The sequence below is a fragment of the Heterocephalus glaber genome, unplaced genomic scaffold, assembly GCF_053883595.1.
Source record: "Heterocephalus glaber isolate CG9 unplaced genomic scaffold, H.glaber_assembly_v1.0 deba00001572, whole genome shotgun sequence".
NCBI classification, from domain to species: domain Eukaryota; kingdom Metazoa; phylum Chordata; class Mammalia; order Rodentia; family Bathyergidae; genus Heterocephalus; species Heterocephalus glaber.
In genome coordinates, this window is record NW_028258357.1 from 19,515,262 (window position 1) to 19,541,365 (window position 26,104).

Genomic DNA, 26,104 nt, shown 5'->3' on the forward strand with positions numbered 1-26,104 from the left:
ATTTATTGAAATAAAAAATGCTGGGTGATCACATTCTTATCAGCTCTCTCAGTATGGGAGTGTGTCACATGCCACTTGTGTGTTGTATATCCTGTATGATAAGCAGAGAGTTTGGCAAGAAAATCTTTCCTCAGACACCTTGCATCAGAGATTTTTACTCACTCATAGAATTGGTGAGAGGGGTCAGTTTCTTAAACCTAATTTATCATCAGTGCATATGTTGTAAGACCCATACATCTCTTACTCGTAATACTTTGTACAAGTCCTTTGAAACATGTTTATTTTTAAATATAATTTGTAAATTCTTTAAGATAGCTCCGTTTTATCATATTGTTTGTTTCATTTTTCTGGGTAAGTTTTCATGTTTATTTGTTGTAATGACCTTAATTAATAAAAGTGCTATTGAATAGTAGACTTCTTTTTTTTTTAACAGTAGACTTCTTAAAGAATGACACTTTACACCAACATTATCCAAAAGAGTCAATTAATCAAACATGATTAATTTTAATGTAATTACTAAAGAAAGATATACCATTTTATTATGACACTCTAGCCATACATTTTCAAAATATGCTTATGAAACATTAAATGGAAGATAATGATTCAGTTAGTTACATTTCTCGAAGTCATTAGGGCTGATATTTCTGTCATAGATAAATTGAATAATAATTTCAAATATAATCAGAAATAATTTAGTAAAAATATGCTTTCAAACTCAAATGGATACAATGAATGACCAATCATTGTTTTCTGGTTTCAAAGTAGCAGGGAAAATTAATTCAGTGTCTGTAGGTTTATTTATCACACTTGGCCTATAAGTGTGATAAAAATACATGCAGCAAAATACATGATGTAATCCCAATTCTCATAGTTCATTAACTCTCTTAGCAAAAAAAGAGATCTGACATGGCATTTGGGGCTTTTATGTCGACCGAATATAAACTGCATGACATTTGAACATTTTTGATACCTTGAATAGACGTTTTAATGATACATAGACACAGAGAAGGGATGTGGAGTAAACAGCTTGAGGCTTCAGAGTTCCCTCCTGCAGTGCACTGTAGCAGCAGGTACAAGATAAACATCCAAACACAATTAGATTAAGAGATCAACAGATGTGGCTTCCCTATCATAGGTGAGCGGGGTTGGTGGGTGGTTTGGAAGGGATCTGAGAGCCCAATTTTCATTTTCCTACTTTATATCAGTGCATTTGGGGCGAAAGAAATGTATAATGATTGCTTTTAGGCCCAGCAATTCAACCAAAGGCAAAAACCTAAGGGTTGTGAAAGGTCACCCTGAAGGTGAGTCAGCCTGGAGATTTAAGTAAAACAAGCTATTTCCATCTTAGGTCATATTTCAGTGGGCAGCAAGAGTTAGACTTTTGTGTTCTCTTTTTCCCTTTGGGAAAATTCGTGTCCATGACAATTGAAGAATAAGGAGAGAAAAGGGCCATATTTAAGATCAGTGTAATCAGGAAACATGTGAAGTGTGTTTTTAAAGAGGTCCCTTTAATTCTGGCCTTTCAGCACCGGGCCATCTACACAATGCTGACACAGATTTTGAAAAGAATCGAGGGGAGTAAGGGTGGCTTCAAAACCCTCCCAGGCCTCTGCCTTATCTGTGAGTTTTCCTTTTAAAACGTGTGCGTGTGCGTATGCAGGGGGAATTATTCTATAAACAGAGTTTGTTACTTCAGTTGGTATCTTTATCCTGTACCATATGCATTTAAAGCTTCAATCTTTTTTGTCATTTTTTTCTTTTTAAATAGAAACCACACAAAAACAGTATCTATGTATCAATTTCTAATACCTAACAGGAAAATTTTATAGAATATCAAAATAGCTATAAGCAAATAGGTACTATAGGATGAAACACTAGCATTGAAAACAAAATATAAACAAACACAAGAATCTACACAATTTTTCTTTTGTTTTTGCCCCCTCTGACCTTGGACTTCCATGATCATCGAAGAGGAGGGGAATAGTGACTCGTATTCTTCTACTGTACTTTAAAGTGAATGATGCCAAAAGATAAATCAGATTTTTTTTTTGTTTTTTGAAAACACTGTTGGGAGAGCCCGTGGGATTAGAATGGAAATGTACTTTCATATGAGAAGAGCCAAATAGGTTCTACTCTAATAAATTAGGACAGTCTTTTAAGATTAAAAATAGCAAAACATTTTAAATAGTCTGATTCAGTAAGTCAAACATACATTCCTATCTAGCCTATAGTTTAAAAAGCCTATGTGGGTTTAACTTATCATCCCTTATTCCAATATGAAAAAAAGAAGAAAAAGAATAAGTCATTTTTGAACATTAAGATATTCATAAAGACTGTATAGAGTAAAAAAACCCACAAAAATCTTCACAGATTGTTAGCCATCTCTTTCAACAATTTCTCATAAATTCTTCTCTTTCATGATCAGTAGATAACCCCCTCTCATGAGGAAAACGCTCCATCCTTCCCCAGCGGGATCAGTGATTGCTTTCTGAGTGCTACTGCCCTTTGAGATGTTAGGGTTCAGGGAGGCTGTCAACACCAGAGCCTCCCCAAGGAGGACGAGGCAGGAGCTATTTTTAGGAGTAAGTGAATCGATGTATTTTTCTCATTTTAATTTTCTGTACTTGCTTTAATATCTGTTGTAGAGCAGAGCGCACACGCACACATACAAAATCAAGAAGCAACAAAATCTTCCTTTTTAGTTTTTGCCATTTGCCTTTAAGATCTTTTTCCCTTTTATTTAAACTCCATACTCTTCATCAAAGTCTTCAGACCGAATAACATATTGCTAATTTTGCTGAGTCTGAGAGCCAACACAATGACGAAGGCTTTCACCTTTCCTAATTTTCCACCTTCTGTCCCTGTAACCCAATCTCGCCATTTGGTGAACAATTCTTAGAAGTGACAATAAGTTGAAAGGTGGTGGTGACCTAATGCTATTTTATCAAGCCGTCTAACTATAGAATTGTTTTCATACTTTAAAAAAATATGTCTATGCTTTCTTTTTTTTCTTTTTTTTTTTTTTAGTCAAGTACTTTCTTAAACAAACAATAGCACCACATTGGCATAGCTGGCCAAACAATAAATGGGAGAGCAAAATACACTACAACTTTCTTTCAAAGTCTCTGAAGTGCATAAGCCAGTAACAGAAACCCTGGAGCTTCAGAACAGGTGATGGATTCATCTACAGGACACCAACTTTCCAAGGAGGGGAGGGGAACCAGAGGAGGTCAGGCTTTTCTGGTTTTTTGTCTTCAATCAAACTTTCAAGGAAGGGGTTTCTCAGTATTTTGTTGGACTGTGTGTGTGTGTGTGTGGGGGGGGTAATAGAGTGGGTGGGCATTGGATTTTTCTTGCACCCTAAAAGCCTGGAATCTGACACAGAGCTGAATTAACTTTTTCAGTGGAACTGCTTCATCTAAACATGTTTAAATAATAATTTGTAGTATTTGGAGAAGAAGGACCAAAATTTAACCTAGGTATTGAGTAATGTCAGTTAAATTGGAAATAAACCTATTAGCTGAAAGTTCATTCTTACCAATATTGACAGTTCTTACATAAACATCTTCTGGTTGCCACATTTCTAGATGCTAAAGCAATATGGTTCCATAGGAAAGGTGATATAAGTTTGAGTTGTGAAACTGTAGGTATTCCCTTGCACCAATTAATTCCAGGTCATTCTGCTGCAGTACACAAGGATCAGTTGCCCCTCAGGGTTTACACTGATTTATCTTCTAGTGTTAATTCATTTGGAAGTAAAATGTTGGGCTAGTTGATTGACTGATTGAGAAAGGGTCCCACTAAGTTGCCATGTTGCCCAGGCTGGCCTTGAGCTCATGAGCTTCCTGAGTCAGCCTCCAGTATGCTGGGATTACAGGCTTATGCCACCATGCATAGCCAGTACGATTAATTTTTTATTAGTTGATTTATGATTCAACTGGAGAGGATTATGTGTTGGAAAAAGTTAAAAGATGACAAGGCATTGTATATTTAAGCTTTTCTCATTGAAAGTTTTTGACTGTTTGTAGAATTAAAGTAAGTCATAGACACTCTTAAAATTACCACATCCAGCCATGTCAGGAAACTCGTAAATCTGCAGAAGACTCCCTGTAAAGTGTTTTGGGAGTTGGCAATTTTAAAAGGTACTCTGAGAACAAGAAGTAAAAGTCCCAGGTGCCATCTCGGGAGAGGAGGCCAGCTGGTCATCTGCAGAGCCCACCCCGGAGGACCAGCAGAGGGGAGGGCGGCCTCAGTTTCTTCCCTACCTCCCCAGAGCGGTCAGAGCCTTGCTGAGCTCGCCAAGGGACACTGCCCCAAGGGCACTGGGGACAGAGGGGCCTGGGCTGGAGAAGGCACAGGGTAGGTGGGCTACACTGAACAGTGCCTTCTACTTACCACCGAGCTGGGGAAGCTTTGCTCTCTTCCTGGCCTCTGAACCGTGAGATAACCCAGGGGAAGACGGGCACAAATGATGTCGATACTGTTTTTCATATACACTTGCAACAATATAAAGCACACAGTTTGGGTGAGGTTATCGAACCTGCTGAGCTTTTCACCAAAAAGTCTAAGGGAGATGAAAGATCTGAATGCTGAATAATTCATTATTCTATAAAGAAATTTTAATCCACAGACCAGAAGCAATTTTTAGGCTCCCACAGATGGCCTGGTCCTCACTTGGAGGTTTTTGGGTGCCAATGGTATGTCTAAGACCCAGCAGCAGAGAGCTGGGCAAACAGGAGGGGAAATTTCAAGGTTGAGAACAAAATTTTTGCCTCTCAACTAGCAACTCTAGTTAGCATATTTTAACAAAATTTTTTAAAAAGTATGTATATACAACTAAGGATAAGAATACAATGAAGGAAAGTTCATTTGTGACTTTTTTATTAGATATTATTTCAATATTTAAAATCCTGGGCCATTTTTCTTATTTTGTCTAAAGAGAAGGAAAATGTATTTTTCAAAATGAATAGAGTGTACTTTATAATATTAAAAGAGGTGTTACTAGACTGATTATAACTGTGCAGAAGAATCAGTGAGAGCTAACAGACTAATCAATTTCCCTTTCACTGGTGGAAATCTTTTTGTTTCTCTACTTTTTAACTTTTCCTTTCTTTATATTCACTTAGCTTTCTATTCATAGGTTCAAAGGTAGAATTCAAAACCAAATATTAAATCCAATGTTTCTAACATTTTGGAAAGTGTTTGAAAGAGATCGTGGTGTTAGCTTTTAAAACCTAGTTGGTTGGTTGGACGGGCACTGGGCTATGGCAGTCCTAAGTTAGTGAGTCTCTAGCCATGTGGGGAAGGGGTTGTTGGTAGAATTCCTTGCATCACAGCAATCCAGAGGCTCTGATGTTGCACCCTCATGGAAAGCGGGATAAAGATCTGAAGTGTTATCTTGATAATCCTCATACCACCCATTTGAGGTAGGTAGATGACGTATTGCCCCGATTTTTCAGATGAGGAAACAGGCACAGAGAGGTGAAGGGACTTGCCCGAGGTCCCACAGCGGTGAGTCCATGGCAGAGCTATAGTTATTTGTTTCTTCAGTGAGCAAAAGAAACCAGGTCTTAAAATTCCTGGCCTTGTACTCTTTGCATTCCACAGTTTCCTGTGGCTCAGGGGTTCAATCTGCCAGTGGACTCCCCCATCTGAAGCCCCTTGCAAAGATACCTGAGGAGTCTGCACTCTTCCCCAAGAGATAGAATTCTCCCCTCCTCTTCCCTCTGCGCCGTCTTTGGCTCCAGGTTTTCCCTTGTGCTTTGCTTTCACCTTTTACCGTTTTGACCAGATCTTTCATATAACAAACTACAAAATAGCACCATTGTACTAAAAAAAAAAAACAGAGTTTTACATACGGTTTGATATTGTGTATTATTGATATGCTAAATTTACATAGTGCTCTATATGGAAAAAATAAAATGAGAAGGACAATCAGGTTGCACACTAACTCATCCTTTGCAGGAACCACTGAGAGTTTAATAGACTTTCTACATTTGGAACATACATCTAAAAATGACTGGCCTCAAAGTTGTAACTATTTTGCCTGAATTTTTTTTTTTTTTGTGGCATGATGTGGGAAAATGAAAGCTTTGTGTCTAAAATAAATGCATCAACCTATATTTGGTACAAATGCCACACATAGTCACATGGATTAAAAATTGGTGGGTGACTTGCCTGCCAGGTACAGGTTTTGAGGAGGCCAAATTTGCCAATTGTAAATGTTATGAAGGGGCTGTGGAGCTAGGCGATTATTAGACACAGTAAGACCAACCGTTTGTGTGATGCACAAAGAAGTGCAAATGAGAAAACAATTCATAAACCACCTAGACGGATTGCTGAACTGGTTCCAGCAGCCAAGATTGAGAGAGGAATTTAGTGCAGCTGGATCTATGTGACACCATGCATTGGGGCTCTTGAGAGGCAGGGACTAAGATCAATACTTTTTTCTCTATCGATCATTATTGATAAAGAATAACAAGCAATCTACCAACTCCAGGACCGTTTTTTGCAAGTGCAAAGTTTTTGACAATCACTCCTAAAGACAATGTTGGAATGTTTACTTGTATATTTCACTGGGGAAATGCCCATCTTTGAAACATTATAAAACTTATTTTTTGGGAGGCGTCCCAATGTTTAACAGGTGACTCGCTCAGAGCAAGGGATGCTGCGGTGACATGTCATTCTTCACGCCCCAGCAGGGTCTTCCTACATCCTGTAGTTCCTGTTTCCTGCACTCCCCCTACTCGCATTCTTCAAATGTACTTCCTATAAATCAGAGGGGAAAAAGACATTAACTGGATGAGGTTTTATTGCTCTATAAAGTATTAGGCTTTCAAAAATAGTCCAATGTATGGGTTATAGTGTAATAGATAATTCAACACATGTGTACAACATCTAATGATCAAAACAGGGTAATTAGCATTTCCATATCCTTAAAAACTTACCATTTCTTAATGCCTAGAACCTTCAAACTGCTCTTCATAAAATATGTAATAAATCGTTGGAAACTGTAGTCCTGCTGCTGTGCTGTAGAAGACTAGTACTTATTCCTCCTGGCTGGCTGCAATCATTAGTTTATAACATTGAGTCTCAGACTTTTAGCAATCAAGCTAAAAGAGGGCTTTAAGACATGCATAGGTGGATAGGCCTTTAGTTAACACTTCAGACCACTCTCACACGGGCAATTTCTCTATGCTGCGGTGGCATGGATACTACAGATTTATCATCATACAAATAGAGGTTCCAGCCATCTGTCTCATTCATACTCAGCAGACTCATTCACAGGAAAGGGGACACTGAAAATTCCTGCCTTTTGGCATGTAGCCATTTTTCCTAGTGAGAAAACAAAAATCAATCAGATTGTGAGATCATTCTCTAGTTTTTCCTTTCTCTTTCTTTGACAGGATCTTCCTGTGCAGTCTAGGCTGGGCTCAAACTCACGATCCTCCTGCCTCAGCCTCCAGAGTGCTGAGCTTACAGGCATGCACCACTCTGCCCAGCTTATCCTCTTTTGTTTTACCGCAGTTTGTTCTGTCTTAATTCTTGTAAAAGGGAACTATTTCTTTTTCTCTCTGTCTTTTTTCTGCCCTCTAGAGAGAGGCACCCTTTTAAGAGTAGAAGACTGGAAGTTTCATAATTGAGTTAGAGTCTGTAAAATCAGACATCCAGGGCTGACTCTTTTGTTTTCTAGCCATGTGAACTTGTGCAAGTATTGGTCTCTTGGGTCTCAGTTTCTTTCTTCATAAAATAGACTAATAATAGTACCTACCTGACTGGATTACAAATTCAGCAATTAGTGTACATGAAAGTGTTGTTAGCATTGTTATTTACTCGGTTCTTGTTATTACTATGTCCTCTTTATTGGAAAGTAATCATTCCAAAACCAAAGAGTCCTGAGCTTTTTTCTCTTCAAGGAGCAAGGCTATTATCTAGGGAATGTTGAGTTTTGTTTAGAATGGAAGGCCTAGAGGGCAGGACTTGTGTTTCTGTTCAGTGTTCCAGCTCCAATATCGAGAAGCGAGAACCTAGAACTGAGCCGAGACCTTGCAGGTGTCAGTAAACACAAGGAGCTGAGTTACAGGGAGCAGTGTGTGATCCTGAAGAAGCCCCTTGGGATATGCAGAATGGAGTCCTATAGTTACTGCTTTAGCTTTGAATATATTTAAATAGCAAAGAAAAGCAAGGAGAGTTGAAATAACATTGAGGAGAAAGTGGCATTGACATTCACCCTCTTAAGATACTTCTTTACTGGGTTTTACCTCTAGCCAGGGGGCCTCTGATAGGAGGCTGTAATGGACTGTTATTGGTCTGAGGAACCACAGGCTTCCTTGTCCCTAGGACATGCTTCCTTCAAGACCCAACCAGCATTTCCACCATGGTGGCTGTGACCTCTGGGCTCTTCCTCTGGCTTAAATAATCACCACCCACTCAGTCACACCCCCAGTGGGCACTAAGGGACTTAGAGATGCTCAGACCCAATACTCAAAGAGGGTGAGAGGTTGGAACACCAAATTTGGGAAAGACTCAGCTGCCATTCCTTGGAAATGACACCCATTGACCAAGACTCCCAGGGACTTGGGAATGTGTCTTACACAGGTTGTTCAGCTCTACTTGGAGTAGTAGAGTTTTGTCCCCAAGTCCTTCATAAAGAGTATCTAGCACTCTGTGGGCTGATGGTCAGTATCCTGGACTGACTGAATAAAAAGAAGATGGCATCCTGCAAAATCACAAACCATCCAGCTCAGTGGCCAGTGTAGAAGCAGCTGGTGGGAAGATTCTAGGCATCTGAATGGAATAACCCCAAACGTCATTGGCTTAAAATCCTGGGTGCCCCCTCAAATAGTGTACAATTTTTATCAAGTCTATTTAACATGCATTTATTGCTTTGTCAAACATCTACTATTAAGCTACTAGTATAAGTGTGTCCCTAATCTTACATTTTATTCTGCTTTCTTAGAGTGGTTTTCTAGAAAAAGGAAAGAAAATCACAGGATAGGATCACTAATGTGCCCAGACTTCTAAGACATTTCCATGTGGCCCACCGACATATGCTCATCAAAGCCCACAATTGCCATGGTTAAGAATAGACTTTCAGCCAAACTACTAGCTGGATTAACTCACAGGTACAGAATTTCACTAATTTGAGTTTTACTCTTTTTTTTTTTTTTTTTTTAAATTTAAGATGTATACCAACTTAGAAAAAAGATTTTTTAAGAATCTGAAACCATGAAACTAAGAAAACACTCAAGAATGAAATAGTAGCAACAAAGAGAAAGCCTCACGAGACATTTAACCTTGTTTTCCTCCAAAGTTGATTAATCACAAATTTGTAAAAGAAAACACTTAGGTGTGTCCTGCATTCTGCTCTTCAGACTCGTGAGACAGGCAGCAAAAGAACTGAAGTTCCATCGCCCAGCCTTACAGATCTTGTCTTCTGCTCCCGACAGAGAGATTCTTTTTCTTTCTCTCAAAACAGAAAGCAGAAAGCCTGAGCAGAGGGATCCTCTGGTCTTTTTCTTCTGAATCTCTCTCAGCTGAAACACCCATTGCTTCTCCAAGTAGCATGGTTCCCATGCGTGCACCCCCCCCCCCCCCGCACACTTCTGCGCATGCGTGTGTACAGTGGCGGCCTTTCAGAAGCAGCTGGGAGGTTATCTGGCTTGGACTCGGCTCTTTTCCTGGGCTTTCACACGTGACTTCTTTGTTGCACACAATGACGTGACAAAACAAAAGCACCAGGGAATTGGTCTCAGTTGCATCTGCTGCTCTGCTCATTGTCTTAATTTAATTACGTGGGCACCCTTGGCCAGAGGTGGTGATGGAGTTAGAAGCACCCGTCCCCGGAGCTGGCACTCACCTTCCGTGCTCTCCTTGAAGGGTTATGAAACTGTCCCACATTCGGCCAAGCAGAAACTTTCACTCCAGCAGCTTGTCCAAGACAAACAAGCCAGCTGAAACTGTTTCTAGTTTGCAACTAGACAGGTTTTTGAAAGGAAAACAGTAGTGAGTAAATACTGTTTCCTATTGACACTAGGGAAGGTAGGAGTGTTTTTAAAAAGTTGGTCTTTCAGCTCACTGGATTTGGTTGAAGAAATCCATCCGCCTCAAGAAAGGGTTAACTAACTCATTAGCGAACAAGCAGGGGACACGTGACACACGCTATCTACTCCCAGAACAGCCTTTCCTTTCCCTCCGTGATCTCTTGGTTCTTCTCCTAGCTCCAAACTTTCCTCCGGAAAGTTACCCAGAAAGTTACCCAGTTTCAGTGCAGAAGGTCAGTGGAGGCTAATGACAACGCAAACAGTAATAGCCTCTCTCGACAATCGCAGAAGCCTTGCAGTTTCCCGAATAGTTTTACTGAATCCTCATAATCACTTGGCGAGATGATGTTATTTACATCAGTCCCATGTTCCCATCCCTTGAGCATTTATTTTATGCTGGGGATTATATTGTGCATGTTCACTGTGTATATTTTCTGATTTAATTCTCATGGTTTTCTTAGGGATGTGTAGCAGCATCCTATTTGATATGTAAGCTAGCTTTAGCATCTTGGTCTTTGACCTGGGAAGTTTTTAAGGGTAAAGAACTCACCTAATATATCTGACAGTGAAGATGGAACATAGGTTGGGATTTGTACTCTTTCTTTCTGATTCTGTAGCTCATCAACTGACCACCCTGCTATGCTATTCCTCAAGAGGTAAAACAATATTTGGTGTCTCAAAGTTTAAGCCTCTTTCTAGTAGAAATAATTGATAATGTCATGAGCTACCCGTGACCCCAGTTGGTGGTAGATGTGAGCTTTTAGAGGAAGGCAGTGTCCTGGGGGGGACAAGATTCTAATCCAGGAGAGTGGGGCCCCTCCCTTTCCATTAGTGTGAGTTGAGCCCCATTTATATCATTATTATAGAGGTCTAATATTCGGTTAGCAAAAGCTAACCCCACCCCTGGCCCCTAGGTGTCATAGCCACTTCTTTTCCCCCTGCCCATCTTTGTGAGATTGAGCCTAAAAGATAGAATCTAAAAGGAGGATGATAATAGGCTCTTTAAATTTCAGGGAGGAAGCAGTGATATTTTCAAGCAAGTATGTTTCCATCTCCACCCACTCCAAACAAGTTAAGTATTGTATGGCATAAAGTCTAAAAACACCCTGGCATCCTACAAAAAATACTGGGAAAATACTGTCCAGCAGGCAATACTGGTAGTCTGTTGCAGAGCACAGAGTCCTAACTGGGCTCTGACCTTCCGAAAAGGGGAAAATGGGGGAGAGCCGGGGAGGACTGACAGCTGGTCCAGATGTTAACTCTCCGATAGTCGACAAGGAGGTGATGTAGCTCTTCTGCCGAGTTGGCCGGGGACACAGTGGAATTGTCCTGGGTAATTTGGACAACTCAGGATCCATTTTTGATACCTTTTTACTTCAGGGAATCTCAAGTTCACATTCCAGGAGTTAGGTCAGCTTTTCAGCTTTGGAGCCAGGCTGAATGAGGGCCATGCCATCTACTTGGTGCTTTGGGATATGATTTTAACACCAAAGGACAAGGTGACCTGTGCCCGAGGGTCACTGTGGTGGCGGCGGCCAGGCTGTCTTTAAAGGAAACAGTGGGAGGTCCGTAGCTGATCTGCCCAGCCTTATGTTGTTTCCTGAGACAGTCGAAGCCTGTCTTTTGGGTGGTTAGGGTGGGAATGGCTTTTCCTCCAGTGACTTTTTTCTTTGGCCCTGGTAGACTGGCTGGTGCTCTAAGCAATGACTGTGTGTGGCAGGACAGCTCTGTCTCCACAGACTTATTGCTGGGAAACACTCTGGTCCTGGCCAACTTTGGCTCAAGGCTCTCGAATGGCTTCGCTGCACTTTACTGAAACCCCAGGGTCCCTGAAGATGTTTCCACCGAGTGCCTCTCCCTCTTTCCCTCCAGAGATACTGCACCACCTTCAGATGGTCTCCCCAGTCTTCCAAATCCCCTCCTGTTTTCCTTCACTTGAGCATTACCCCCAGTAAAATGCTTGCTCATTTGACCGCCAGCTCATCTTCTGTTTCTCAGAGGACTTGGGCCGACGTGGCCGGTATAGGTCCCACCTCCCTTGTCCTGCACGAATACTGTGACCTCACTCCTGCCTCAGTCTCCTCTTCTGTAGACTGAAAGGATGGGGTAAAGACATGACCCTCCTGGAGTTGTTCTGATTGGGTGTGATAGCTCTTGCACGTTTCCCTGGTGGAGAGAGATGAGCCATCGTTACATGTGAAGAATCTACTGTTTCAAGGGCACCTGGTTTAGATCCATCTTGTGGACCTGACTATTAGAAATGTCAGTCTGTTCTGGCTTGTGTGGTGCTAGAGCCAACTCTGAGTCACTGTTGCTAGAACACTGGATGCTCTAGAGTAAATTCTGCATGTGTTTTTCTCTCCACTGAAAGGCAAGCTCCTTTATTGCAAGAAGCAGGTTTCCTTTACTTCTGTATTCTTCCCAGATCTAAGCACAGTGCCCTCAGTATAGTAGCAAATAGGAAATACTGATATCTGGTGAAATTGATTTAAATTTCCTGCAGAAGTGATGGGTTGGGATTGGGTCAACAGCAAGCATTGTGTGGCCACCTACTTCCTGTTGAGCTTGGTACAAGGACAAATATCCCAGCACCCTCTCTTGCCTTGGGATTTACAATGGCAGGTTGTGGAATAGTAAATATCATCTAAGAAGTACAAGAGAGTGCAGAGCACAACTAGCACTGGCACCTTTCTCGAGTTTGTGTTCTGATTCAGCTCCTCCTAGCCTTGCTCAGCCTGGGTTTTCTTTTCTGTAATTGAGATAATTACAGTATTACCTGTAGGCGTATGGTGATTAAATGGGTGATTACAGCTCTCACTGCAGGGGATGTGTCTAATAAACATCAGTTACAGTGGACCTCAAGTTACGAATGGCCTGACATATGAACAACTTGGGTTACGACCAGAATTTTAGTTTTTTAACTTATGACCAAAGTCTTGAGTTACAACCTGAATACCAGCTGCTTGTGCTTCCAGATGGTCTCAGACACAAATTTAACCCTTAGAGAGCTCTGGAAGGAACATGACAGCATCCTTTCCTGTGTGGAGTTCACTGAGAAATCCTGGGCCAGTGACTCTCTAAGGACCCTGAGATCTGCCTGTGCACAGGAGAGAGACTTTGGAGGCTGTGTAGAGGAGCCTGAGCCTTCATTGACCGACAAGTTACAACCAGCCCTTGGGAATGAATTGAGTTCGTAAGTCAAGGGTCCACTGTATTACCTTTTTTTTAAGTTAGTGTTGTCAAATGGCCATGTTTGCTACTCTTTCTCTGGCTCACTATGGGGAAAGAGTAGCCACTGGGTTTGCAGAGCTCTCTTGAGTGCTGGGATGGCAGACTTGTGCCCACCAAGTGACAGGTTCAACCCTAGGGGTCCCCAGAAATTTGTGAGCTTGTGTTCATCCCATCACTATTTCGAGGTTACCTTGACTTAACAACTTTCCTCACCTTTTTTCAAATATTTCTTCCTATGATGTAAGAAATCACTCCCAAAATGGTTTAAATGCTTGGAGGAAAAAGAAACGAGGAAAAGGAAGAAGAGGAAAAATTTCTGAAGGGTCTTTGCCCTTGCTGGCAAGAGTTATTCATGTTGTCTTTAATAGTCCTGATGGATGTGAAATACTTCAGGGTTCTGGGCTTCTTAGATTTTATGGGCAGGTCGTTTAGTTAGCTATTTGTGTTAGTGTTAGATTTTTAAATTAAAAAACAGTTTAAGAAGACTATCTTTCCCAGAGGAAGTTGATTTTGGAATTGCTGAAATGTTCGAATGTTTTAAAAAGTGGAACACCAGATTCCACCAATCTCACTGCTACGTGTTAATGGTTCAGCACATTCTTCCCTAAGGACTAGATTTGATAATTCTTTTTCTTCTATGCCTCCAAAATGCCATTGTTTCACCTGATATAAGCCTTGTGCTAGAGTGGCTTAAGCTAGCATATGTGGTGATTCACGTTACGATGGCCGGAGAAACGTGAAATCCACGTTTGTACTTTTTGGTGTCATTTCAGTGCAAAAGCGATGAGTTCACAAGGTCAGTAGGAAAGGGTGTTTCCCTCTTCCACTCGTGTGTGTGTGTGTGTGTGTGTGTGTGTGTGTGTGTGTGAGACAAATCTGGGCAGAACATTCAAACTCTGTGTTGTGAATTTTCCTTCTCACTGAATTGAGAGAAATTTTGGAAGTTTGGAAGACTGTCCCGAACTTTCAGGATGAACAAAATAACACTACAGCAAGTTGAAGTGATTTGCATCTGTTTGAGGTTGATGGGAGCCTTGAGCATCTCAAAGTAAACACAGACGATGCCAACTAGTACTTTTCCAAGACAGAAAAGTGTGCAAGAACAATTCACGCATGCCCACAGGCTTTAAAAGTCAGAATTGTTGTGCTGTGCCGAACATAACTCTAGCTCCACACTAGTATTTACACAGACAAACCAGAGCACTCAGCAGTGACCAGGTCAATGGACACTGGCAAAATAACAATAATGATGCCACGTACTTGTTAATTCATTCACACTTTCTTCTAGCCTGCATGATTTCATGCATGCCACATCACGATATCAGCATTGCACGTTCCCAAGTCTACAAATGCCAAATGATTAGAAATCCTTCCCAACCCTCAATGTGTCATGGTTTTGCTCCTAATTATTTGGAATTTTTGTCTTGCCATAATTGTTATCTACAGCTGTGAAAATAGCCCATCATATTTTCACAGATGGCAAGGCGTTTGGTCTTTGATTATTTAACCTCTTGGTGTTGGCTAGGCAGAAAGATCCCGGCGAACGTTCACAGACCCTACACAGAATTTTGCAAAAACTTTTGGCATATGAATCCTAGCTTGGAAGCCTGGGCCGTTGAGCCAGTTTGGGTTTGATGTAGAAAGTCTTGATTTCTCACTGGGAACTTTAGAGCTATTTCACCAAAGACAGAAGTTGCTATCATGCTCAACCTTCCACAGGTCTTATTGTTCACACCCCATCTTCTTATGTAAATTCTCACCCTGCCAGTTAGAGGAATCCGGGTGGACGCTATAACGCACTACCACCTGTTTCAGCATAAAAAGAACACATACGTGTTCAAGTAAATCTGTGTGTAAATTTGACCTAATGAGAATGAAAGTGAATGCCGAGTGCATAGAGGAAGTTAAGTGTTTAAGGTTAAGAAAGGGAAAAGTGGTAGAAGGGGCATAGGATTGTTTTCACTAACAGTCCTGCTCTCTAACAGAAGTGAAGTGGAGGGGTAGAAGGAAGATGGGCCAGATGCACTGACTGTTGGCTCTGATGGGTCAAGGATTAGATTTCAGACTTTCTAGAGTTGCACGTTGGTTCTATGGGAAAGTTCCTGGGATCTCAGATGAAAGAAATCTATAGAGTCCTTCTTAGTAGATCTGATGGGAGGCAGTTGAAGCCACTGGATCCTTAGAGGATGTGATAGAAGCAAAACCAACTTCTTGTGGCACCTCCAAATAGGTTCCTTTTATTTTCCAACTAGTATTTAATTTAGGAGTGGAACCTAGAGTCTTTGGGACAATGAAGAACTCTTGCAGTTTTTCTTGAGTAATGACTACTTTTTACAGAGGAAGAAACTTTCACTGAAGGAAAAGTTAGGAAAGTATATTTTCTCCTAATTTTGGAAATTCCTACTGGGTACAACAATGCTAGAACACAGAGCTGCACATGCTCTCACACACACACAGAGACAGAGAGAGATATTTCCCTCTTTCCCCAAAACTATTTGCCGCGGTTAATTATAGACTCTAAATTATTACCAAAAACATTTAGAATTAAAACTACTCGGATGCACCTTTAGCATATTTCTATCAACCTCTCCCTTTTAATGAGTTAGTTTCCTGATCAGTGTTGCTTAAAACCTTAACTATAGTAGTGACATAAAGATGGACATTTTACAGAACACTTTGTAGTTCTTGTTGCTCATCCATGGTAGCCCATGGAAGCTATAGCTGAGTTCCAGCATGGTGAGAACTTTCCTAGAGCTTTCTCGCAGTACCACACAGGGACATAGGACCTGTTAGCCATTCCCTCTTATCATTTCCCTGTAGTTCTCAACTTTCAGTTCGGCCTTCAGGAGTTGAAACCTAAGTTTATATTTCTGAATTATCTTCTTTTGTTTGGGGGATAACAATGAAGTTCGGCTAAAGGCATTAAGAAGTCTCCATAAAGAAGGATCCCGAAATAGGTGGGCAACAGGGAAAAATTCTGATTTCAGCTAGGACCAGGAGGATAGAGAAGCTGATTTTGGCCTTCATATCTGGAAGTTCAGTGACCCCTGAGGAACTTTTGCTAACTAACGTCAGCTCTTCCTTCTTTAATGGTGGACTTGTCTTGCTTACGTCAAAGGGCTCAATAACTATGCTTTCAACAGTGAGGTGAGCGTCTAAGCTGAGGAATTCTTAGTGGATATTCTAAACCTCATAAAAGGGGATTCTGTTTCATCTCACACTGTTTATCTTTTCATCACTACCAAAAGCTTTACTGTTAACTTTGAATTAGCAGTGTTGTTTGCCCTTGCATTAAAAGGCAACTCCATGGTATTTACTAAATATTGCAAAAAGTCTTATTTCCTTTGAACAGGCAAGAAAGGAGGCTAGATCTCATTTCCCCCCATGGATTCTAAATAGACTTAAGAAGCTGCAAAAAGTGGTGCCTATGAAGGCTTGTTTCCCCTGTCGATGGGACAGAAGAAATCAGGAGAGAGCAGGGGAGTTATTCTTTGGGAGCTAATTCTTTACCTCCTTTTCTACCCTTACCTCCTAACAGCATACACATTTGAAGCTGTATGAGGTTTTGTTTGTTTTCAAGAGATGTTTGAAAGAAGATCAAATGCTTGTGAAAAGCACTGGATTGGAGATCCTAGAAACTGAAGTGTCCCGGAAGCTGTGTGAGCCTGGAAATATCCTGGATTTCTATTTATTTTGGCAATTTTACTTAAAACTAGCAAGGGCTGGAGTTCATGCTACAATTAAATTTTCCCTAAGCACCATGAAATGAAAACACATATTACATTTGATGTTAACTGGTTGAGAAAAATGGTAGTTTTCTGAAAAGTTCATCGTTATGACCCTGAAATGTTAATGGGTCTTCACCTGGTGTGAGAGCCCAGCCACCATTTAAATTGAAATTAATCATAGTACCAGGGGTTCTCTGTGTTGGAAGGGGTCCGAGGTTATTGAGATCTGTTTTGTCACACACTTGGGATTCTACTAGCACATCAATGAAAAGTGTTGGCAAGTGTGGGGTTGATGTTTTTGGTGACATGAGACTTTCTTCCACTTCAGAGCCATTTCTTTTTCATATGGTTCTAATTTTGAGAAGTACATAAAGTAACATTAGCTAATACTTTAATTGTGTTTATGTGCCATACACCATTTGAACACCGTTATATTTTTGTGTGTACACACATATGCATAAAATCTCTGTAAGTCCTTAGAACAATTTAGGATAAGGTAGATTCACTTATTACCCCTATTTGAGAAATGAGTAAACTGAGGCATGGCTAAGTCACATGACTTGCCCAATATTACACAGATATTAAAAGAAAGATCCAGAGTTTGACTTCAGGCAGTTTGAGTCTACATCTGTGCTTTTCATAACTATCTTATACTGCCTTTCTGATATAATATTTATAACTCTCCCGGATGCTTCCTACAGAGGTTTGCACACTGTAGAAGCTCAATAAAAATATTTTTCCACAATTTTGTTTCAGGATCACAAATTCACACATATTCCAACTAGTTTTACACACAATCATCAATTTACCCTCAGAGAAAAAGTTGAAGTTGAAATATGGGGATTTTAAGCGATGATTAACACTTTGTGTGCTTTACAAAATCATTGGAGGATCTTGCCAGTATGTAACACTCACTGTAAAGTATTTAGCCAGTTGCCACCTGTAGCAGAATGTCCTTGAACAAATTCAGTTTGAGCTGGAGAAGGACATTCTCAACACCAAAGACCTGAATCACCAAAGCTCCTTGGCCTTTTCTATTTTATTCTGTACTTACTATCCTACGTAGGATGATAGAAAGGATTTTTCCTCAGAAGTTCAATTTATTTACATGGTTTGCCTTTCTACCACTGTGTATCTGCCTGTATTACTCATCTGTCCATCGACCCATCCATGCATCCAGTATTAGACGTCATATATCACTAATCCTTTGGTATTGATACTAAAAAGGAGATGAAAAGACAACTGATTCTAATTTCTTAGTTTCTATTATATGGCAATCACATGTAGACATTCAAAGGATTGTTTTAGAGTTGATAAAACCCATTCTAAAAGGAAACATTTTAATGCATAGTTGGGAGCTATGGGGGCTTTCTTTTGCTAGAAAGTTTTATTACATTTTAAAAGTTCTTCTTGAATAAAGTTTGTGACTGGGTATAACTGTGGTTTACCTAAACTTTACACAGGACATAAACTCTGAACTCTTCTCCTGTGGTTCCTGGAGAGCCATCTCCATTTATGGACCCTGCTGACCTGCAGAGTGTTGGCTTGTGCTGAGGCCAGCCCATAGTGTGCTGTCCTAGCAAGAGAACTCAGCATTTCCTGACTGAAGGGGTTGGCCAGATGGCTCGGGATCCAGCCTGGTCTTTGTCTGGTCCTTTCCACCAGTGTCTACTTTGCCACCACAGCAACCGTGGCTTAGCTCCCATCTGGAGCTTTGCTGCACTTCTGATTGGATCTTTTCTTCATGGATTGCACCTTGGGCATCTTCGTTTTATGGAAGGGATTCTGGGTTCTCAGTGCACCATGGGGGGAGTCAAAAGCATGATGGGGGCATGAGGACCAGGTAGAAAGGACAGTGCCTTCTATCATGGCTTCTTCAAAGTAGGCTACTTGGACGTAAAATTTCACTTGTGCGTTTAGCCATTGTCTTACCCACTAAAGCCATCATTTGCTTGATGGAATACTTCTGTCTTGTCCCATCTCTTAGCACTGCTGATTCCCACTTTGAATGATGCTGAGACTTTTTGCTTTTTTCTCTGTGAAGACCTTGCTCCTGCTGGTGAAGTCAAAGGAAGTGAGGGAGAAGATCTCTAAGATCTCATTCCATGAGGCTACATAGCCATTGTCCACTCTTAGGGAAAGCCAACATTCTAGCTCTTATTCACTCCCTTCCTTCTGCTGGAAAAATGTCACATCAGTGGTAGAATCCATGTGTCCATTTCTGTCTCCTTTTTTCCTTTTGGAATTCTTCCTTAATCAACTCACTTTCATTATGTGTTGTTTGTCTGCTGGTCCAAAGGAAACATCTTAGAAGCAAAGCAGGTCTTTACCCACTTATGGATCTCAGGGTCCTGGTCTTTAAAATGAAGGGATGGAATCAGATAATTTCTAAGGGCTCTTCCAGTTCTAATGTAACACAGTCCTAGTGTGATTCACAGAGAGAAACTCACAGGGTTTTAGATTAAAAAAATCTAGATTTGTATGCTTGTGTGTGCAGGGGAGTAGTGAGAGAAGTGTGGGAGAGACAGAAAGAACTTTCTAGCATCTGCTACCAAAATGCAGCAGTTGGATGTCTGAAGTCTTCATTTGAGATGAACTGGGTCCTTGCTCACCCAAGTTCATATACTGAAGTGTCAAACCCTAGTACCTCAAAATATGACTGCCCAGACATGGGGTCCTTATAGGGATGACTCAGTTAAAATGTGGTCCCTAGGGGGCGGCCTAAGCCAGTCTGATTGGTGTCCTAGACAAAGAAGATATTTACACTGACACAGAAGGAAGACAGTGTAGACACGGAAGGAAGCCAAGGAGCAGAGCCCGGGCCCAAGACAGAGCCTTCTCCATGGCCCTTCTCCATGCAGAGGGCTGGCACCCGAGTTTGGACTCACGGTCTCTCTGTGAGGACAGAAAAGACCTGAGGTGGAAGCCACTCAGCCTGTGGTCCTTTGTTATGGTCGCCTTCGCAAACCAATACATCTTTTGTGTCTGATTCCAAAGTGGAGAACAAAGTTCAGCAGCCTCTCCAAGGTTACCTCACGGGCCTTTAGGTAAATACAGGATGTTCTTTGTCCTAAACCCTGGACTTGACTAAAAAGTGCAGACTCCAATGGCATTGCAGGAAAGAAAATCTGGGAACTTCGATGACACAACTCAGTCTTGCTGAGAATTTGGGGCTAATATTTAACTCTGAACATATATTGACACGGGCAGTTCTTCTACAGGAGATCTGTGCAAAATTTTAAAATGCATGTCAAAGCCTTGGTTTTGATCTAAATTCTTTTACTCTTTTTTTTTTTTTATTGTGTGGGGGGAGAGGGTGAGTCTTGTTTGCCTCTTTTATAATTATTACTTTCTGTTTTTCATTCTTCCCCCTTTCTTTGTACTCTCTTGGGCATTATTCCCCCTCCCACATCTTCTCCGTCTTATTAGGGCCCTTCTGTAACTGGTGACTCCTACTTCCACCAGGGCCACCTCTCTTCATTTGCTCCATAGCATTTTCTGCTTGTCTGTATTGCTGTCTGCTCCTCTTTCATCCTTGCCTCTGCTTAGTCCTCGCCTCCATTTTTCTTGCCTCTGGGGTCACAGTTTCTAACTCCTGTCCCTTCTCTGCTCTTCCTTCTGTTCTCTGACCTACTGACTTGCTTCCGTCCCCTCCTTCCGCTCCCCTCCTGGGGGTGTTTGTGGCCCACCTCTCCTTCTCTTTGGAGACTTCCTTTTCTTGTGGGTAGAATAATTGCATTGAGAATGGGCGGTTGGAGTGGGGTCCGTGGAGCAGCTTTGGGTCATCCCTCAAGGTCGGGCTCCACCAGAAGCAGGAGGTAGCACTGGCACTGCAGAGGGTCTATGCCTCAGCCACAAGGTCCCATCCCGGAATGTGGGGCCCATCTTGGACGCCTACTTCCTCTCCAGTTGGAAATCGGAAGGCACCGGGTCCTGAGAGCACTCCTCCTGCCTCTTCACCTGCGCCTTTCTTCTGTGGCCCTGGCTCCCCTCCTCAGGGTCGGCTACTGTGTTCATCGGGATCTCGTGTCCCCTGGGGTGGTCCCCTGACATCTTTACTAAGCCACCATGTCCTCCGTCAGCCTCAGCGGAGGTTTAGGTTGAGGAAGCGGCAAAGATGTCACTGGGGACTTATTGGTCGTTCTGGACAACATTAATTTCAGCTTAAAGGATTAAAGCCAGGCATTGACTTTTTAAAATTTTCAAAAGAGTCCTCACAGAGACCCGAAAGAGACCTTTCTCTTTGCTTTCTCATTTTCTTCACTTCCTCTTTTCCTTCTTCCCCTCCTCTTGGGTTCTCACTGATTCTAAAATGTTCCATCGATGCCGTGCTCGTCTGTTCCTTCGCTAATTCGGGGGAGTCTCGGGTGCCTCCCCGGGTGTCTCCGCCCTTCTCGAGCCCTGCTCACCGTCTGACTGCTAGGAAAGAGGGGCCTGCAGATGTAGATCTTCAGCAATTTCTAACCAAACAGATTTCTGTTTTTAAGGCTTTGTCTACAGCGAGCGCTTACCTTGGGGGTCTTGGGCAGGTCGGTGTGGCGCTGGGCGCGCACGGAGCGGGCCGACTTGGGGGGCTTGAGCGGGGCGCAGTACATCTCCAGCCGCCGCAGGTCGCAGCTCCGGAAGCAGCACTCGTCCACGATGCCGGTCTGGGGCGCCCGCCGACTGCTGGAGCCGTACCCCGTGGGCTTGTCTGCAAGGCAAACACGGGGGGCGCGGGTCAGAGTCATCCGGGGTCCTACCCGGCCCGCCCTCGGCCCCCGACCTCACCTCAGGGGCCTGACCTGCAGGCCACATGGCCAAGGCCCAGTCTTAGCCTTGTCTTTCAGACGGGCTTAGTCAGGAGGCCACGGGGAATGCTCCTGGAAAGAAAACTGCATCAGATTCCCCTCGTCTTATTTCTTTATTTAAAAACGGAAGGAGAATACTTGGTCCCATTTACAGGGTTCACTGTGATGTCTCAGCACGTGTGTGTGCTAATGACCATCTCAGGATACTTAGGGCGTCCGCCATCTCACGCTTTTGGAAAGAGCACTGGTTTCTATACATGCTGCTGGGAAAACAGGATCCTTAATCGATTTTAGCAAACACACATAGATATTCTATGCAGGGCAGCTCAGTTGTTTTCTTTTTTCCTTATCTGCTTCCATTGTAAAATCAGATTGAACAGGAAAGAGGGCTTTTTTGGGGGGGCGGGTACCGGGGATCAAACTCAGGACCTGGTGCTTGTGAGGCAGGCAGCAGAACCACTGAGCTAAATCCCCAGCTCAGGAAACAGGTTTTAAGTCTGGAAAGGGCTCCTCGTTTGACCAATATGAAAACTGAGGCTCAAGTTGGGAATGACTTGCCCGAGGTAATTCATATGATAAGCGGCGAAGTCACGATTCTAACTCAGACCTACTTCCCGCAAAGCCTGGGAGACCTTCTGTGTGACTCTGGCCAAGTCACTTGAGTTCTCCAGGGCTCAGTTTACCCCTTTGTATAGTGGGGTTAATAATACTGTTCTTGTCAGAACTGAAGATAAAGTTAAATGATGTGTGAGGGAAATAATGTATGAAGAGTACTTAGCACAACACCCAACACACAGTGGGTCCCTAATAATTATTGGTTGCTTCTTTTGAGTACCCTGTCTGGGGTCTATGAAGAAGCTAGGTTAGTTTTCATGCAAACGATTTGGAACTTAGAACAGGTAACAATATTATCAAAATAGGAAACCCTCTCATCATCCCAGAGAGACCAGAACAATTATTTCTGTTTTCTTATAGAGTAAGGAATGAACCGAATGTCCATCCTTCAAGGGATTCTGATTGCCCAGAGAGAACAGCGCCATGACCAAATTTCTTTTGATATTTGCTCATCAATTGAACCTCTTTAGTTGGCAAGAAGTTTTGATTTGGGCACAGTTTTCCTGCTTTTAGAATGAGAAGCAACTGCAGAATAAGCTTACACGGAACTTCACCTGTACCTAATTATTTGTAAGTTTGTTGTCACAGTGGATCTTATAGAAAGTCAAATCATGTCTATTGATCAGTTTAGCAAACAATGAAGCCGATCCGACTCAAGTGAGGATAAAGAGATGGGATCTTGGCCTTTCCTCATCTCCTGCAGCTCTTTGAGGAAGTGAGGTACCCAGGCTTTCTCCCCTGATTTCCAGGATTCATGGAAGAAAACTTGTGAACCACTGACCCACAAGAATCTAACCGCTATGGAGATCAGCATGGGGATTCCTCAGTAAACTAAAACTACAAATTCCACTTGACCCAGCTATTTCCCTTCTAGGTATCTTCTGGAAAGGATTAAAGACATCATATTACAGTGATTCATGCACACCCATGTTTATAGTAGCACAATTCATAATAAATAGCTAAATCTTGGAAGCAGCCTCTATATCCACCAGCAGATGACTGGATAAGAAAGGAAAGGGAAATTTATGAGAAAAGGAAAAAATGGAAACAAAGTCTTTGTAAATAGGGAGAGGTGGTAGGGGTGAAGGGAGGACAGGGAATGGGGAAAAAATAAGAACCAAGATACATCATGTACAGGTACAAGCACCCAATGATAAATGTAAATGTATTGTATACCTAAAATGCACCAATAAAAGAATTTAAGGAAAAAAAAATATATTCACGTACACACACACACACACACACACACGCACACACACACCCACAAAAGAAAATGTGGTATTTACACACAATGGAGCACTACTCTGCCACAAAGATTAACTTGATTAACTTGTAGGAAAATGGATGGATCTTGAGACTGTAATGTTAGGTGAAATAAACCAGACCCACAGCTTTAAAAGTTGCATGGTTTCTCTTATAGGAGAAACCCATATTATAAACAAAGAGCAAAATAAAATATAGATAACAGGAAGTGGAGAGAGAGAGATCATTCTCAAGAGATGGAGGAAGGGAGGAGGGGAAGGAGAAGGGGAGGAAAAGGGGAATTACGATGTGTTGTGTGCATCCACACAAGGGATGCGATTGTGGTGTATGGCAAATGTGGACCAATAAAAAAATCCAATGAATGATCTAGCATATATTCCATTGTAAGTCCTGACCCAAGAATATATTACATTTTTAAATAAAAAGAATCTTATGTTTGTGTAATAATGAGCCCAGACTTAAGGGTAGGGTTCTGAAGGTCGAACTCCGTGCACTTCCTCACTGGGGAGATCAGGCCCGATGGCAGTGGGGAGCTACCAAGCCAGACTGGCCGCCTCGCCGTGGGGAGGGCCAACTGTTCTTGGCATCAAATAAGAGCTCAGATGTTTTCCTGATGCTTGGCACAGGAGCCTGGTGGCTGCACCTTCTGCAGTGCAGGTTTATTGTCATTCTGAGGGCAGCTGGAGGCAGTGGCTTGGTGGGAGTTCATTTGTGGTCTCTGGGTGGGGCCTGCTGTGCCCTTGCGCAGTGAGCCCTGTGGGCTCCTGGTCATGGGGTTTGGGAGGGACCCGGCAGCTGGCCCCAGCTGATCCTCAGCAGTGCTGTGGCCGCCATGGGAGGGAAGACTAGTGAAGACACTGACTCTCTCTGACTTGTCAGCCAGGCCCCGGCAGGCCAAGCCTCCCCGGGTCCCCTGAGCAATGTAAACAGTGTTTTTTCTGTTTTGTTTTTATAATCTTTTCCTGGGACTGTAAATTAGAGGAGAGACACAAATGAGCTTGCGTGGTTCTTTGTAATTCACAAAGGACTTCCACATACTTTGTGCTAAGTGGCTAGCCAATCAAGAGCAGTGAATCCACTTAACTTTTTCTCTTGGGGTAGGGAGAAAGGAGAAGGTGACTCAGTGTATTTTGAGGTGACTGTCCCTGCAGTCCCCTCCTACAGGTGCCTCTTTGTTGAGACTATATACTTCCTAATGGGATTCATTTTGTGCTTATGGAAGAGTAATTTGATATTTGGAGTTGCTGGTAGGAGTGGCTCCACAAACTTTCAGATTTGGCCAATTCAGAAACAACTGATTTCAAAACTCAGGCATATAGTTTGAAGATGGAGTGGGTAGGTTTGGGATTCTAGGACCTAGTTAGCGTTTCCATTTTAGGCATCTCTAACTTAATTCTGCTTCTGTGATCCTTACCTGCTACAGGAGAAAGACACAACCTTCATCCTAGGACAACGCAGAGCCTTTCTATCTTCCCATGTATTGCATATTCCTTTCTTGGAACTATCAATAGCCATGACATTCACCACAGGAAGTAACAGCACACACCCCACTCCACCTCTAGACTTTTGTCTCTTAAATAAGCTCAGAGTCTAACACAATTCAGTCTATAAAGTAGCGGTGCTGTTTTTTTTTGGTCCATAGACTCATGAATTTTGAAAGAGAATTTTAGGACTTTTCTATACTGTTCCATAAAGAAAATTGATCTTATGTCCATATCTGCTTTTTAAACTCTTACTGAAGTAGTGGTGTACAGAATTGGATTTTCCCATAAAGATAACTACCAGTTATTTCTAACTATTGCAATCCTAGAGAGATGTTTTTCTTTGTCTATTCATAATGTCTACAATGGACTTCTTGTATTCTATTCAGGATATATGAATATGACAATTGTTTACCTAATGCCTTTTAAAATTTAATTTATCCTTTGAAGTATCCTATAAGCTTGATTTCTGGTTCGACATGAAGATATTCAATTAAAAAATCATCATTTTTTTCACCATTTGGGAAGCCACAACTGTGGGTCATAATTTTGTCATTATCTTCAAATGCCTCATATTCCTTATTTTTTCAGAGCCACCTAGAGATCCCAGAGAGATTTGATATTTGCTGTCATTTAGGGATAAAGATATTTGCTGCTATGAGTTAAGACAAGAAGCCTGACACAATGCATTTTATTTTATTAGAACATCAGTATAACAATTCACCAATATAAATTTTGAGAAAAATAATTATTAAAATGACTTCTAAATTACAGCTAATTTTAGTCATTTTGACTAATATTTAAATGAGACAGAATAATTGTCCCATCCTTGCCTTTAAACATTCCTTATTATGTAATTCTGCTCTGATGGGTAGAATCAGAATTGGTAGATGAAAGGAAAAAAATGATTGTTACTATAATTATTTTAATTATATTATCAGAAAGAGGAAACA

At 41.8% G+C, this 26,104-nt stretch overlaps 1 protein-coding gene across 2 annotated transcripts in view; it reads right to left on the reverse strand.

Moving 5' to 3' along the window:
* Window positions 1-484: 484 nt before the first annotated feature.
* Igf1 (insulin like growth factor 1) overlaps window positions 485-26,104 on the reverse strand; it is a 73,766-nt gene continuing 48,146 nt past the window's right edge. For both annotated transcript variants that reach the window (XM_004844842.4, XM_013072263.3), the window contains exons 3-4: window positions 21,514-21,695; window positions 485-6,768 (exon numbers count right to left, since the gene is read on the reverse strand). In XM_004844842.4, the coding sequence (XP_004844899.1) occupies window positions 6,709-6,768; window positions 21,514-21,695 (242 nt within the window). In that variant the 3' untranslated portion in view covers window positions 485-6,708. The remainder of the gene's footprint in view (window positions 6,769-21,513; window positions 21,696-26,104) is intronic.